At 36.4% G+C, this 14,772-nt stretch overlaps 1 protein-coding gene across 3 annotated transcripts in view; it reads left to right on the top strand.

The window, feature by feature from the left end:
- Micu3 (mitochondrial calcium uptake family member 3) overlaps window positions 1–14,772 on the top strand; it is an 81,854-nt gene that overhangs the window by 45,399 nt on the left and 21,683 nt on the right. For 2 of the 3 annotated variants that reach the window (XM_052162269.1, XM_052162271.1), the window contains exons 5-8: window positions 2,014–2,061; window positions 4,506–4,588; window positions 7,371–7,442; window positions 9,847–9,885. In XM_052162269.1, the coding sequence (XP_052018229.1) occupies window positions 2,014–2,061; window positions 4,506–4,588; window positions 7,371–7,442; window positions 9,847–9,885 (242 nt within the window). The remainder of the gene's footprint in view (window positions 1–2,013; window positions 2,062–4,505; window positions 4,589–7,370; window positions 7,443–9,846; window positions 9,886–14,772) is intronic. The other variant, XM_052162270.1, reaches the window with a different exon arrangement.

Genomic DNA, 14,772 nt, shown 5'->3' on the forward strand with positions numbered 1-14,772 from the left:
AACACAGTCTCAACAAAACAAAACTCAAAAGGAATAGGTGAATATAATGAATTTTAAAGTTTTTACCTTAATATGTCTTGTAAGAATATATAGATTGGACCAAATATAATTGACAACAATAACAAGAAAACCAAATGCATAGAAGAAGGAAATCCATTTTCCCTAAGAAAAGGTTAAATCATGATCTTATAAGAGTTTAGAGCCAGCTTGTAAGATGTTAGAGAAATACTGAATTACTTAATTAACATGTATATGAAGATTGATGGCAAATTTTCAAACCTAACTATTTAAAGCTACTAAATATTAATTTAAAATGGATTTTATCTTCTTAGCTATTACTTAGTAAAAAAAAAAATATTAAGCAACTTCTTGTTAAAGCAATATGTAACACTTAGGAAAACATAGTAGATCAAGAAATAGTACTTTAATGATGTCATGCTTTTAAGGAAGTTCTTTAAATTTTTAGTTGAAAGCCTAATTGTTCAAAACCTAATTGTCTATTCTTTTCCCTTTCTTTCCACTCTTGAAGACAGGGGCCTCTCTAAACCACTCAAGGCTGTGTGTGAACTTAAAATCCTTCTCCTGTCATGTAGTTGATGTCTTCTTTATCCTTTACTTTTAAAGACTGTACCGTTAGGTTATGTTTGTTATGTTTTTGTCCTGGCCTTAAATAAATCAAAGGATTGATCTTCTAATTTTCTTCTGGTTTCATATGTTTATAGTTAGGAAGAACTATAAAACTATAGTTCATCTTCAGCAGTATGTTCTCTTTCCTTGACCATTTTCATTTAATTATATCACTTTTTTCTCCCTTCCTATGTGTATATTAAACAAACTCAGTAGCCAGGCCAGCCCTACAGACAAATGCTGGTATGACCCTCTGCATTCAAGGATTCCTCCTGTTAAGTAATTCCCTCCTGAATGAGGGAAACCTTGAATTAATTATCAATTATATGGCATTATAAAAGTTCTTTATATTAACTATAATAGTTTGTCATTGTCTAAGTGAATCAGAGTGGTAAGAGAACTCTTAAATAATTGTATCTTTACAGCCATTGACCATTTCAGAATCTTTCTCCATAGCGCTCCTGGCAGTCATCCAGAGCTATCTGTCTATAGGTAACAATATTCTAGTATAAACAAGACAGAATGCTTTCAGAGCCTTCATGTCTGTGACAGACAACCTGACAGTGAGTCCTTGTCTCTTTGTTCTATAATAGAGTTAGTGGAGCCTTGAAGAACATTAGATAAGTGGAGTTCTAAAGACCACAAGGGGATTTTTTTCCCATACATTTTATCAAACATCAAGAGTGACTACAATCTAGGGAAATACTATAGACTTATTCCTGAGCTTAATTCTTTCAGTCTCTTCTTGGACAATTAAGCAAAAGGAGTAGTAAAGAGTGTAGTAACAGAGTGTTAATTTACTTCATACAAACCCTTGCTGAAACTTGTAATTATAAGGTACAGAGAATTCATGATATAGAAAACATAAAGTAAGGGCCATTGGGAGAAAAATCTTAGAGTCAACTAAGGATAAAAGCTGCTAGAAAGTAGCAAATGATCATTTGACAGAAAAAAAGGTAAGTATAAGGTTTTAGTTTTAAATGTCACACATCAAATTTCCAAACAAGTATAAAGTTTTATTCCAGTGTCACTAAAAGTTCATTGCATTTCTGACATCCTTATGTTAGTTTCTCATAGTAATAAGTAACAAGTTTAAAAGGTAAGCTATAAATAAACATTAACATTTTACCTTTGTTGCCAATATATCTATAATGAATGACTTTATAGGAATTTTTAAGAGGCATGTATAACAATTTAAGTAAAATGAATTTTGCTACTTTTGCAATGATTTTATACTATAGCTGTCTCATTTGAAACAATATTTAGCATATTGTTTAGCATATGCATTAAAATTAGTCAGTTTTTATTGTATATAGTATTTTACTTTGATGTATGTCAAAGATAAGTTAATATTTTTAAAGTGTATTTGATACTTTTTTCTTCTAGGTGTGATTTCTTACACAGAATATCTTTTTCTTTTATGTATTTTAACAAGTAAGTATACTCATTAAATTTATTTCTTGATGCATTTTTCCTTATGGTCCTAAAAATGAATCTCTCTTAGCATACTACTGTAAGTTGCCTTATATGTATGTTGGCTCTTTTACAAATTTGTGTCCAAATATCACAGGAAAATGTTAAGTATAACACTTTAACAGTCAGAAACCTGTATACTTGGCTTCTGACAATAATAAAATGTTCATAAATTATAAATATATAACTCTTTGGGGTTTCACCTACATGAGACCCTAAAGGTCAGAATTTATTCTATCAAATTTGTATTATATACCTTTAAACTAGGTTTTCACAAGTCTAATGTGAAAGAGTAATAAGTTTTAAGTCTCTTTATCTCCTTTTATCTGTCCACTGCAGTGGTTTGCTCTCTCTGGCACATGCAGCAGTATTTATGAAATACATGGCAGGTTTACTAGAGGTTTGAGTTCAGTTTCTCATCATCCAGGAGATGAGACTGTGCTGTACTCACTGTGCTTCCGCCACCCGGCCTTTCCATTGGTGGAGGAATTGCTCTGTGAGTGCGAGTGCGTGCAGTCTTGTCTGCCCTGTCAGCTGCCAGCACATCTCTCAAGACTTCCTGGGGATGCTCTCAGGCTTCCTTTCAGAACACAAGAGTCCTCACTTGGATCCTCTCTTCAGTAGCTCCCTCTTAATCCCTTCATCATGTTTTATTTTCCTCATAGAATTTAGATTATTTGAAATTATGTTTTACAAGGTCAGTCTTTACACACACTGTGAAAGGTCTGCGCTGTCAAAATGCTACCCTTGTTTGGGCCATCTATATCACAAAAATTGTCTTATTCACAGTGTCCTTTTGAAAAATAATTGGTGAATAGAAAAAAAAGGAAGAATTGACTTAGGAGATTTCAGATGACAAAATCTGGAGATGTGTACAAACAAGCACTAGTCAAACTCACTTTAAAGTGCTGCATCTGTGCTTAGAAAGTTTACACTGCTGGGCTAGTTGTGGAGGATATAGCAGCAGAAAGAGGGCTGTGAAGATGTGAATGCATATATATGTCAAACAGTATCTTCTGTTTTCTCTTATGTTGCTTATTCTCTCTTAATGAGAACAAATTTTAGTATTGAAAAGCAAGCATTCTGCCATTCATAGTAGGACCACCTGCAGTTGATCAATATTGAAAACTAGCTGATACCAATCTTAGTCTGTGACAAGACTTATTGCTTTCATATACTTTTCAAAACCTTGTAAAACTTGCTTTTCAGTTGTGGTGTCAGTATTTGTGAAAGATAATAACAGTAAATGCAAATTCCTACAATACTTATGAAAAGTAAGATAGCATAAAGCAGTGGCTTCCATTGGTTATTTCCAGAGACAGTTCTGATGGGTTAAGAAAATAGGGTGATCTGCTTCTTCGCAAAGTTCAGGACTTCATGTCAGGCTGGTAAGTTTACTTGGAGATGGGGGCATTCAAATTTTTGCTAGCCATTTCAAAGGACAAAGGTCAAGTCTTTTCTTAAAAGCATGCATTGACCTCCACTCCGAAGGATGCTTTTCTTCGCTCCAGGTTTTCTTGTTCGTATTCTATATATATATATATATATATATATTAAAAAAAAGAAGAAGAAGAAAAAGCAAAAGTATGGGGCTCCAGAAAAGCTCATGAAACTAAGTCAGCTCTTAAGCACGGCAGTCTTTTTGAAAGAGATCATTGATACGTGCACATTGGAAGTTCTGGGACTGCACATTCACACCTTGATAAAAGCTGCTGGCTGTTCAGGCTTCTAAAATTTAACCCCTCTGTACCCTCTCATGAGCACATTTATCCCCAGGTGATTTCAGTTGGATTTGCCTGGAGAATTGGAACTGATACATTGTGTTATATTTTTACTCTTTTTTTGCCACTTCAAGTAGCTGAACATAGTTCAATTTAAAAAAGAAATCAGTGGAGGAACACCCTCATAGAAGCAGTGGGAGAGAGAATGGGTTAGGGGGTTTCCAGGAGGAGGGAAATCGGGAAAGGGGATAACATTTGAAATGTAAATTAAGAAAGTATCCAATTAAAAAACATAAAAGAAAAAAAAGAAAAAGAAAGCTGATTTTAAAAAAAAGAAATCAAATGCAGTGACCTCATGTTTGTCTTTGTTAACAAATAAGCAGAATTTGGATATTTATTTTTAGAGGGACAGTTGTCAAATATTTCCTTTAATACAATACAATAAGTAATAGGTACTTAGAAAACTTATTGTCAGTTATGTTACTCAATCTGTAGTATGTAAATCAGAAATATGTATTCTTCAAAATAGCTCTCACTGTATGTAACCTATACTAACATAGTACTTTGCATTGGTTTTGTGCAGTGTATGTATCTAACTGTTGAATGCATGGATTTTGTACTTTTAAGTATTTTTTCCATCTTATGAAAACTTGCTGCGGGTTTTTTGTTTGTTTTTCCCGGCAGAGCCCCATGCAGGCTTCAGAATAGCTTTCAACATGTTTGACACCGATGGGAATGAGATGGTGGATAAAAAGGAATTTTTGGTGGTATGTACATTATATGCTGCGTTTTTCTAATAATTAAATATTGCTCACTTATGTTCTTTTGTGACTTATGGAAATATAAGTTATATTAAGTATTTAAAGGTGACTATAGTCAGATGTTTGGAATTTACTCTGTACTCAATGGAAAGAAGGCAATCCTAAGATTGTCTTTTGAACTAATACTCAGGTTTTTTTTTTTAAGATTTATTTATTTATTCTGTGTAAGAACAGCTGTCCTCAGACACACTACAAAAGGGCGTCAGATTTCATTACAGATGGTTGTGAGCCACCGTGGAGTTGCTGGGATTTGAACTCAGGACCTTCAGAAGAGCAGTCAGTGTTCTTAACCGCTGATCCATCTCTCCAGCCCTAACACTCAGTTCTTTGCCACAGGAACTTTTCTTTATCAGTTTGGACTCACCTTCTGTTTCCCGTTACCTTATCGTTAACGTGTGGGGGCCGCTTCCTGCTCCTTTCCTTCTCTGTGACCTCTGCTCCCCCAGGCTGACCATTTATCTGACAGGGTCTTTATGTGTTCTGTCCTTTCCCATCTCCCCTTCAGTTCTTTGATGTTTACTTGTGTATACTACATCCGTTTCTGTGACAAAATACTTTCTTTTTCTTCTGAAATAAAAAGTAATATTAATTTACTTCTTAGAGTAACAAAATATGCCAATAATATCAATGTTCTATTCTTATTTTTTCATATCTTCTATTTAAAGGTAAGAGAAAAAGTGCACATAAAGAGCTATTTTATTTTATTTCAGAACAAACCTGTTTATTGAAATAATTCGACTAAACATTCTGTATCAGCACCGACTTTGGGAGATCCCACTCCACGAAAGCTCTTTGTGCCCGTGTCTTTTGGGGTGCTGCCTGCTTCTGGGATGGACTCAGAGGCACTCGTGTCACCTGCAGTCTGTTTCCACATACTCTGTGCAAGAGCTGCGGTTGCTCTAAAGCTCTAATGTGCTCTGCTGAGTTGTTGTAGTGCTTCCTTCAGTGTGATGTTTACCTGTGTGCTTCAGACACTCTGAAAGCAGGAGCAACTTGACTCTCAACTCTTACTGAACACAGTGAAATAGAGGTGCTGCACAGGCGGCCTGATCAGTACAGTGCTTGCTGCCCAAACAGGACTGGGTTCAGATCTCCAGCAGCACATAAAGAGCCAAGCTGCACCATAATCCCATTGCTGAGGAGGCAGAGATGGGAGATCCCTGGGGCTTGTGGCCAGGTAGTCTTAACTAATATGTCAGCTCCAGGTTTGGTGAGACAGCCTATCTTAAAAACTTTAGTGGGGAATTTGGGAAAACAGCCAGTGTTGACCACTGCCCTCTGTCCATACACACACACACACACACACACACACACACACAGAGAGAGAGAGAGAGCGAGAGAGAGAGAGACAGAGACAGAGACAGAGATACACACACACACACACTAAAATAAAAGTAATAACTGAAAAGGGGAAAATGATACAGTTGAGATTGTTACCCAGATTCCATAGACAAGAATAACAAACTATTCAGAAAACTGACACAATCCATGTGTGTTAGAGGAGTATCTCCAAAGATCACAGGCCGCAGAGTACAACCTGTATGAGGCAAGGAGGTCCCATTCAACTGGGCTGACTAGCCAGTGTTGGTTCCTAGAGTCTGACACTGGGCAGTTTATTTCAGTCATATTAAAGCACAGCACAATTTGGAAAGAGTTCCCTGGTAATAATGAACGCAGTCCTGTATGCACAATAAAGCTTAAGGTATAACTACATCAAAGCTCCTTGTAAAGTACATGTGACCTCTTCCATAAAAACAGGTTTTATAAATTGACTATATGTGACACCTTAAGGCTCTGGAAGAGTGTCTGCTGTGGTCTTGGCCATACAGATAGCACAAAAGTCACGAGGCTGTAAAACACCTTTGTTCCTTTTTGTAAGAATCTGGGGGACCGGGTGTCGGCTAGCAACACAGATGGCACAGAATTCACCTTGCTATTAACCACACCCATCCCTGGCTTTTGGGCTTATAACAGCTTGCACACTTCTGCCTTTGAAGAGACACATTCCTGGATGCTTAATATTCCTAATTTTCTAGTACTTATCTGTGAGCACAAGTACCTCATATCCTCCGCAGGAAAAGAAGCAGAATTAGACTTCCATTTTAAATCACAGAAATGTAAAGATTTATAAACTGTTTATAATGCTAACTAACATTTATTTAGACATAATAGGCAAAGTGCTAGGTAATTAGTTTTGATACTTAGTTTATGTAGCACTCTATATAGTAAGGAACTTTTCTTATTTTCCAAATACCAAAAAAAAAAAAGAGAGAAAGAGAGCTGTAGCTCTATCTAGAAAATGATGCCAGCAGTCTCTTCTCTACCATGTACAGTTAGTAGTTAGTGCAGGAACTTCACATTTTCACACATAAACAAATTAGAACCAGTAGAGAAGAGTGAGCAGTTTACTGTAATAACATTGAGACAGAAGCCTGACTCTAACCAGAGTCCGTGAGGACCGCTTCACTGCTGCTTACAGCCCAGCAGGTTTCCTCCTTTCTGTGTGTGCCTCAGACTCAATCTCTCTGTTAGAAATCAAATAAAACTAACATTAAATACATTTTGACATAACTGGGACTTGCCAGCACCAAAGGAAATGGTTTTTCCTGTGAAAAATGATGCAGTCATAAAATATAGAGTAGTTTAAATGTTGAAACTGCCTTGTTTATGTGTACGATATACTTAGTAATATGTATAGGTATTTGATTCCTGATTTGTTTCTGTATAGCTTCAGGAGATATTCAGGAAAAAAAATGAAAAAAGAGAAACTAAAGGAGATGAAGATAAACGTGCAAGGCTGGTAAGAACTACTTTATAGAGGTTTCAGGTGGGGTTTTCTAGGTGAGAATTATTTTGTACTTGTTGAAACAGTGTAACACTTAGAATTTGGATCGTTGCCTTTACTGAAACCATTCTGAAGGTTTAATGTAGAATAATTATTTAAGTATCTTATGCATCAATATCAATATCAATATTTATGCTAAATATTGATATTAAATATCTGTACCCAGTCATATTCATTAAATCATTTTCATTCATACTGTCGTTATCTGTGAGATATGAAGGGTATATTCATATAATAGATTAATAAGATCATTATGCATGTAAAAATTTAAAGGTGAATATGCAAAGATTTAATTCTGTAAGTGAATTTAATGATAGTGTAATATACTGAATGGTAAATACAAGGAAATAATGTAGGTTTTCTTCACCTCTTAAAAGTAGTACAAACTCTTCTGGGTTACATGTTAGGGCCTCATTCTTAAGTTCAAATTAACAGTATTTCATCTTTTTAGTCTTTATTTCATTTGTCCCAAATATTTTACTCTTGACATCATCCCAGTCCACAATAAAAAAAAAAAATAACAGATTGGTCCTAAGCCCTTCCTCTCAGGCACAGTGCTAGGCGCTTTGCATGCATTTTGCCATTTAATCTATCCAACAACCTCCTGTTGTCCACAATCAAAGATGAGAAAGCTGTTCATGATAAGGTTTAAATATGTTATGCAAAATGATCCTGTTCAAAGTCACAGTTTCGACCTTTGGTGGCCTGCTCTAAATTCTCTACTTTATCCATCTTAATTTATTCATTTGCTACTTAAGTACCAAAAGTATGATATATTTTATTGTCATTAACAAATACTTAATAAGTGTAATTTTAGTCATTAGCATTTACTAAAATACAAAGATCAGATAACATAGTGATAAAAACTACAGTATCAACACAAAAGCCAAAGTAAAGGAACTGTAAGATACATTGTACAAAGAAATGTACAAATTGTGAGATAAAATTTACAAAGAAATGTAAAATACATTGAAAGCAAGTATTTCATAATAGTGTTGTAATTCACATTAACTTGGATTAATTAAGCAAGTCTAGATAAATTATGAAATCTATATTATATCACCTTATCCTAGGTTATGTCTTATATACATGTTAGTGTATGTACTCCCTAGCAAATCTTTTGGGAAAGAAACTTAGTTTTAAAGAAAAATAACATATAAATTGTATGCAACTTGATATATGTAAATGACCTCTTTACAGTGACTGCTCCTCAGAGGTGTTGATCTGATTCTAAATAGCCCTCCCTGCTCAAAGCTCATTATGTAATGCAGTTACCTTTCAGTGACCTCTCCCTGACAGCCCCACTCAGCCGCTCAGTGCTTTACAGTTCCTCATTACCTTCTTTGATATGGCAGTCCTTGGTTTCAGTGTATCAGTCACATTTTAAATAATACAAAGCTGAATTGACTTTTGACTAGTCTATCTAGAGATGATCTAGTAAAATACAAATTGTTTTGGCAAGTTGATCGAAATGGTAGTATACATGTACACATGTTCTAAACACTAGGCTGACCTGGAAACAACTAAAATTTATCTCAGAGTAAAAACTGAGACGAAACTCAAAGAAAGTAAAACAGCCCCTGAGACAGGTCCAGAGGGTTTGACTTTTCCTCTGTGATCTTCAGTAAGATTCTTAATCTCTTTGTCCCAGTTTTTTAGTTTTACAATTGAAATAATACAATAATGTTGTCACCACCTATAATTTTATGAAGATTAAATGAGTTAAAATGCTACTTAACCAGTATAATATATAATTATAAAAATATAATAAATATCAAAAATGTTAGCTAATAGACTTGATTAATAACCTTCTGGTTTCTTTAACTGAAAATTAGCATATCCTAATCAAACCTTTAAAATATGTCCATCTCACTAAAACTCTGAAATGAACACTTTGTTCTAAGGTCTGTGCTAAGACCATAATGAATGGTACTGTGTGTCCCGTCTCATTCCTGTCAGGTAAGTACTACTCCTGTTCCACAGGCGAGCAGTGGCTATGACCATAGCAGTGAGCACAGCTAGGAGTGAGCATGGGAGTAGGGTTGTAGCAGGGCCTCATCCCATCCTCCCCATCCATCCTGCTGCTGAGCCAGCGGCCCACCAGCAGTCCTTTCCTGTGGAACGGAAATGGCTGAAGTGAACACAGGCTCAGTTAACATTTATTTATATTGAGTTTAGAAACTTTGCTACTCATCTTTAACATTTATCTCACTCGTGTGTGTGTGCTTTATAGAGAATGTAGCATAATGATTTGCCCTTCCTAATTGATTATTTTGTCGTCTTTTTCTTTTTTCTTTTGCTATACTTGGGTTCATTCTGAAATGTGACACTTCATTTGGCCCTTTGTGCTCTGTGTCAGCGTCTTCAACTTTATGGATACCATTCTCCTCCTAATAGTGTATGTACAATACTTTAAATGTTTTTATGTATATATCCCTTACCTGTTATACTGGATAATGTTATTTCTTTATATAAAGCTGTATATGCCATTTAAAGTGTATTGGAGTTTGTTAAATACAATAAGATGCAATCAAGCCAAAATTTCTAGATATGTGAAACAAAATGTAGAAAGCAATTGTATATCTTTATTAGTTTTACATCTGTAAATTAAAGTAAATGTGAGTAAACACCACCAGACATTCTGGTAGAGTAATTGAAACTTTATATTTTTCAGAAATATATGAAGCATTATACAAAAAAATAATAGAACAGATAGGCTCTTTTCCTGAAGAGCACAGGCATTTTAAGAATTAACTCTAGACATTGGTTAATTCATGCCAATAAAATCATGTTAATGAATAGACTTTTTCATTTGCAGTTTTCATTTTTTTTCTGAAACTTTCTTCCCTGCCTCCTTTGCTGCTCTATTAAAACTCTATACAGACTGTACTTGTTACATACAGCACAGACATGACCATGAGTTTCAGTCTTTAGTCTTGACAGTGTCTGTAAGTGCTCTTCCCAGTGCTGACTTTGCTCTTCTCATTGGTACAAGCTCATCGGTAGCTGAGCAGTAGGAACCTGCCCAGAGTAACCTGACCCGCACCATGCCATGCAGTTCCTCTTGTCCCCTCGGTGCCCTTCAGCCTTGTTAAGGAGTCCTCAAGCTGTAGGACTCCTACCTGAGAAGTCGCTTGGGTTTTGGAGACAGTGCTTAATTAGCTACTATAAATGATAGAAACTTATTTTAGATTTGAGCACATCCTGGAGGTGGTTTCAACATCACATAAACACAGGGTAACCTGCCTATTCACAAGGAATGACACAGGATAATGACACAGAGCAAGCCACATCTATGGGGCCCATACAGACTTTAGATTTGTCTAAGAAATTGGAAACATTTTCTATAAAATCTACTGCTACTTCCCAATAATAGAAATTTCTAATTACTTTTAAAAGTGTTTTTCTAATAATCACTTGAATATTTGTAAGAGCTTATAAAATGAAAATCTCACATTAGAATATCATACATTCTTGTAAACATAGTTAATAGTATTTGTGATTTTATGGCTTAAATTTTACTGTTGCAGTGGGAAGCACTTTTTAATTGTAGCAGTTTTCGTGTTTCATTTTTAAGGAGTTGTCATATAGTTTAAACTGCATAGGCTTGGCAGTCAAAACACTAAGGTATTTTCAGTAGCCAGATTTAAACCATGTATTTTATTCATATTATCCTTGATGAGGAAAACATATGTGTTACTTTGCTCTTCTCACAAGTTCACACATATGTTTATTGGTTCACAAATTTCTCAATTCACTTTACTGAGGACAGCTTTTGTCCTTATGTAAAACAAATGTTATTGGGATATAACTTCATGTTTTTTTAATTTTCACTCAAATAGATTATATCATTTAACTTTAATTTTGTTTAATTTTTTTTTTTTTTTGCAAATTTGTTTCTATAATAGAAACATTCGTATGAGGAATGACTTCCCTAACATGCCTTTGGGAAGTGACGCGGGGTCTGGACGTGAAGACAGACCCTCTGAGCTCTCAGATGGCCTGTTCCAGCTGCTCTATTCACTTCTGCCTGTGTACATTCTTCCTGCTACAGTGAAAGACTGAGGCTGTTCTGTGTCTGTGAATGTGGGAGTTACCCTCAGTACTCTCCACTCCAGATAACCCAGAATCTCTTTATATTCCGCATGTAGTCGTCTCAAATTATTTTTCACAGTGATGAAAAAAATACAAAGAGAGTTCAGAAGAATAAAGCAATTCAACAGGCTCAAAGGTCAAAAGTGTTTGACATCAGCATCCCTTATATGATTTTTATGATATCAATTTTAACTATCTTAGCCAGGCAGGGGTGGTGCACACCTTTGATCCCAGCACTTGGGAGGCAGACGCAGGTGGATTTCTGAGTTTGAGGCCAGCCTGGTCTACAGAGTAAGTTCCAGGACAGCCAGGACTACATAGAGAAACCCTGACTCGAAAAACAAAAAACAAAACAAAACAAAACAAAATTTAACTATCCTAATGCTATTACTGTCAGAAAATGTGTCCATTTTTAATACCACTTCACTGGTGTTTCATCATATCTTGAAAAGTGGTTTTGGACTCAATTTCATATTTGAAATAATCTTTATTTTAAAACAATGTGTCTTCTCCAGTTTTTGATGCAGAATTGTAATATATATTGTACATGTATTTACACATATATATTACCATGCATGTTAATTATATGTTTTCAGTCTTGTCTGTCATTACTGACAGTTTTGTCTGCTTGATTATCAATTGGTATAATAAAATTAAACTTAATGTTATAATTATGGATTTATCGTGTACTCAAATGTTCTTCATTTTTATGTTATCTATTTTGAAACATTATTATATGTGTAAAAATATAAATTATGCAGTAGCCAAATTTCTGATAGCTACTATACTAGATTTCTGGGTATATTTGCCTTATAAAACCTTTAGTTATCAGTATAGACTACCTTTTAAATTACTATTTTCTTCTTTTTTTTGTTAGATATATTCTTTATTTACATTTCAAATGTTGTCCCCTTTCCTGGTTTCCCCCCCAGAAAAATCCCCTAGCCCATCCTCCCTCCCCCTGCTCACCAATCCACCCACTTCTACTTTCCTGCCCTGGCATTCCCCATTCTGGGGCATCTAGCCTTCTCAGGACCAAGGGCCTCCCCTCCCTTTGATCTCCAACAAAGCCATCCTCTGCTGTATATGCATCTGGAGCCATGGGTCCCTCCATGTGTACTCTGGTTGGTGGTTTAGACCCTGGGAGCTCTGAGGGTACTGGGTAGTTCATATTGTTGTTCCTCCTGTGGTGCTGCAGACCCTTCAGCTCCTTGGGTCCTTTCTCTAACTCCTCCATTGGGGACCCTATGCTCAGTCCAATGATTGGCTGAGAGTGTCATTATTGTTCCCTCTAATGATAATGAAACTTTTCCTGATTTTAAAAATGTACTTTAGCTCAGAAACTTAAGGCAAATAAAATGACTATAAAACAGCTCAAGAAATAGAATTTGTTCTTTCCTGCAGTCCTCTTTATACTGCTCCCAGGCATAATTCTTCTCCAAATGACTGCTGCAGCTGTGGTTTCTAGATAGATCTTCGCTTTGCTGCCTATGCATTCTGAGAAGTATGCTTTAGTTCTGCTCATGGAGTTCTTGTAGGCAGTCCCAGCTCAATCTCCTTTATTGCTTTAAACAGTGGCTTTAACAGTTGTTCTCTCAAGTGAAAATGGTTGTTTGTGAAGAAAGTAGCTCCTCTGCTTGTAACACAGACGGTCACACAGATGTCCTCTTGCTGGGCAGTTTCAGCTCCTGAGAATCTGGGCAGCAGAAGTGCTTCCTGAGTTCTTCTGGTGCCATGCCAGATACTGAGAAACCGTACTTGGAAGTCTCAGCAAGCTTAATGACACTGTCTCGTTTGTATGAAGTTTCCAGGACTTCTGGTCACTTTTACTATCACTACAAGGAGCAATACAAAGCCAAAGGCGTTCATAACAGTCTTTAAGATGTGCTGGGTGTGGTCTGGCCTTTTCCTTCTCATCAAGCAAGCTGGCGCTACTTCCTGGCCTCTCATCAGCGTAGCCTGCTGCACCTTTTTCAGCTCTGCTTTTCTCATTAACTGGGAAATTTTTGATGGTATGTTTTGTGAAATGTACTAGTCTCTTTTCTCCTGGCTGACTGATAATCTGTGCCTCTTAATTAGAAAACTCCATTAATTTACAGCAGTATGATTACTTTGTGATGTAGAATGTAGATGTTTTTTCTCCATAAACTGTTCTTTACTTCCTTGCTTTACCTTGCCTTCTTTAGAAATCTATGTTTTCTTTAAATTTAGAAAGTAGTTAATATATTTCTATGCTTATCTTCTGAGTTTTTGATGAATATACCTAAACTAATAACCTCTTTATGGTCTTCCTCTTAGGATGCTGAACTATCTTTGATGTCTCTTCCAGCATAGATACTTGGAATTCTTGTATAGAGGCTGCATCATTCTTTTTTCTCATATCTCTAACTAGATATTCTAAATATGAATCATTGGTATTTGTGTGTGGTAATTTTACTTTGTAGCTTGGGCTTTGTCCTCTTGATTCTGCAGCCTCCTCTGCCTCTCAAGTGCTCGGATTACAGGCTGGCGCCACCCCTTCTAGCCATCGTGTCTATTTAGGATTACTTGCTGCCTTAGTTAGAGTTTTACTGCTGTGAACAGACACCATGACCAAGGCAAGTCTTCCCAGGAGATGATTTAATTGGGGCTGGCTTACAGGTTCAGAGGTTCAGTCATCAAGGTGGAAGCCTGCCAGCGCCCAGGCAGGCACGGTGCAGGAGGAGCTGAGAGGTCTACGTCTTCATGTGAGGGCTGCCAGAAGACCGTCATCCTCAGGCAGCTAGGAGGATGGTAGGAGCTCTCAAAGCCCACTCCCACCCTGGCACACTTCCTCCAACAAGGCCACACCTCCTAATAGTGCCACTCCCTGGGCGAAGCATATTCAAGTCACCATACCTGCATATTTACCATTCCTTACTCAATTTCTGTTTTGAAGCTAAGGAGATGGCTCAGTTGATAAAGTACCTGGTGTTCTAGAGTCCACATAAAACCATCTATGTAACCCCAGCACTGGGGAATATGAGACAAGAACAGATAGCTCCCTAGAGCTCATGGGCCAGCCAATCTAGCAGAATGGATGAACTCCAAGTACAGAGTCTTGTCATAAAAAATAAGGTGGCGAGTAAAACAGGAAGACAAGTAATGTTGACTTTTGGCCTATGAATGCACACAATTCACTCATGTATAGTTATGTGCTCATAATTTAATC

Source organism: Apodemus sylvaticus, chromosome 18, assembly GCF_947179515.1.
Source record: "Apodemus sylvaticus chromosome 18, mApoSyl1.1, whole genome shotgun sequence".
Taxonomy (NCBI): Eukaryota; Metazoa; Chordata; class Mammalia; order Rodentia; family Muridae; genus Apodemus; species Apodemus sylvaticus.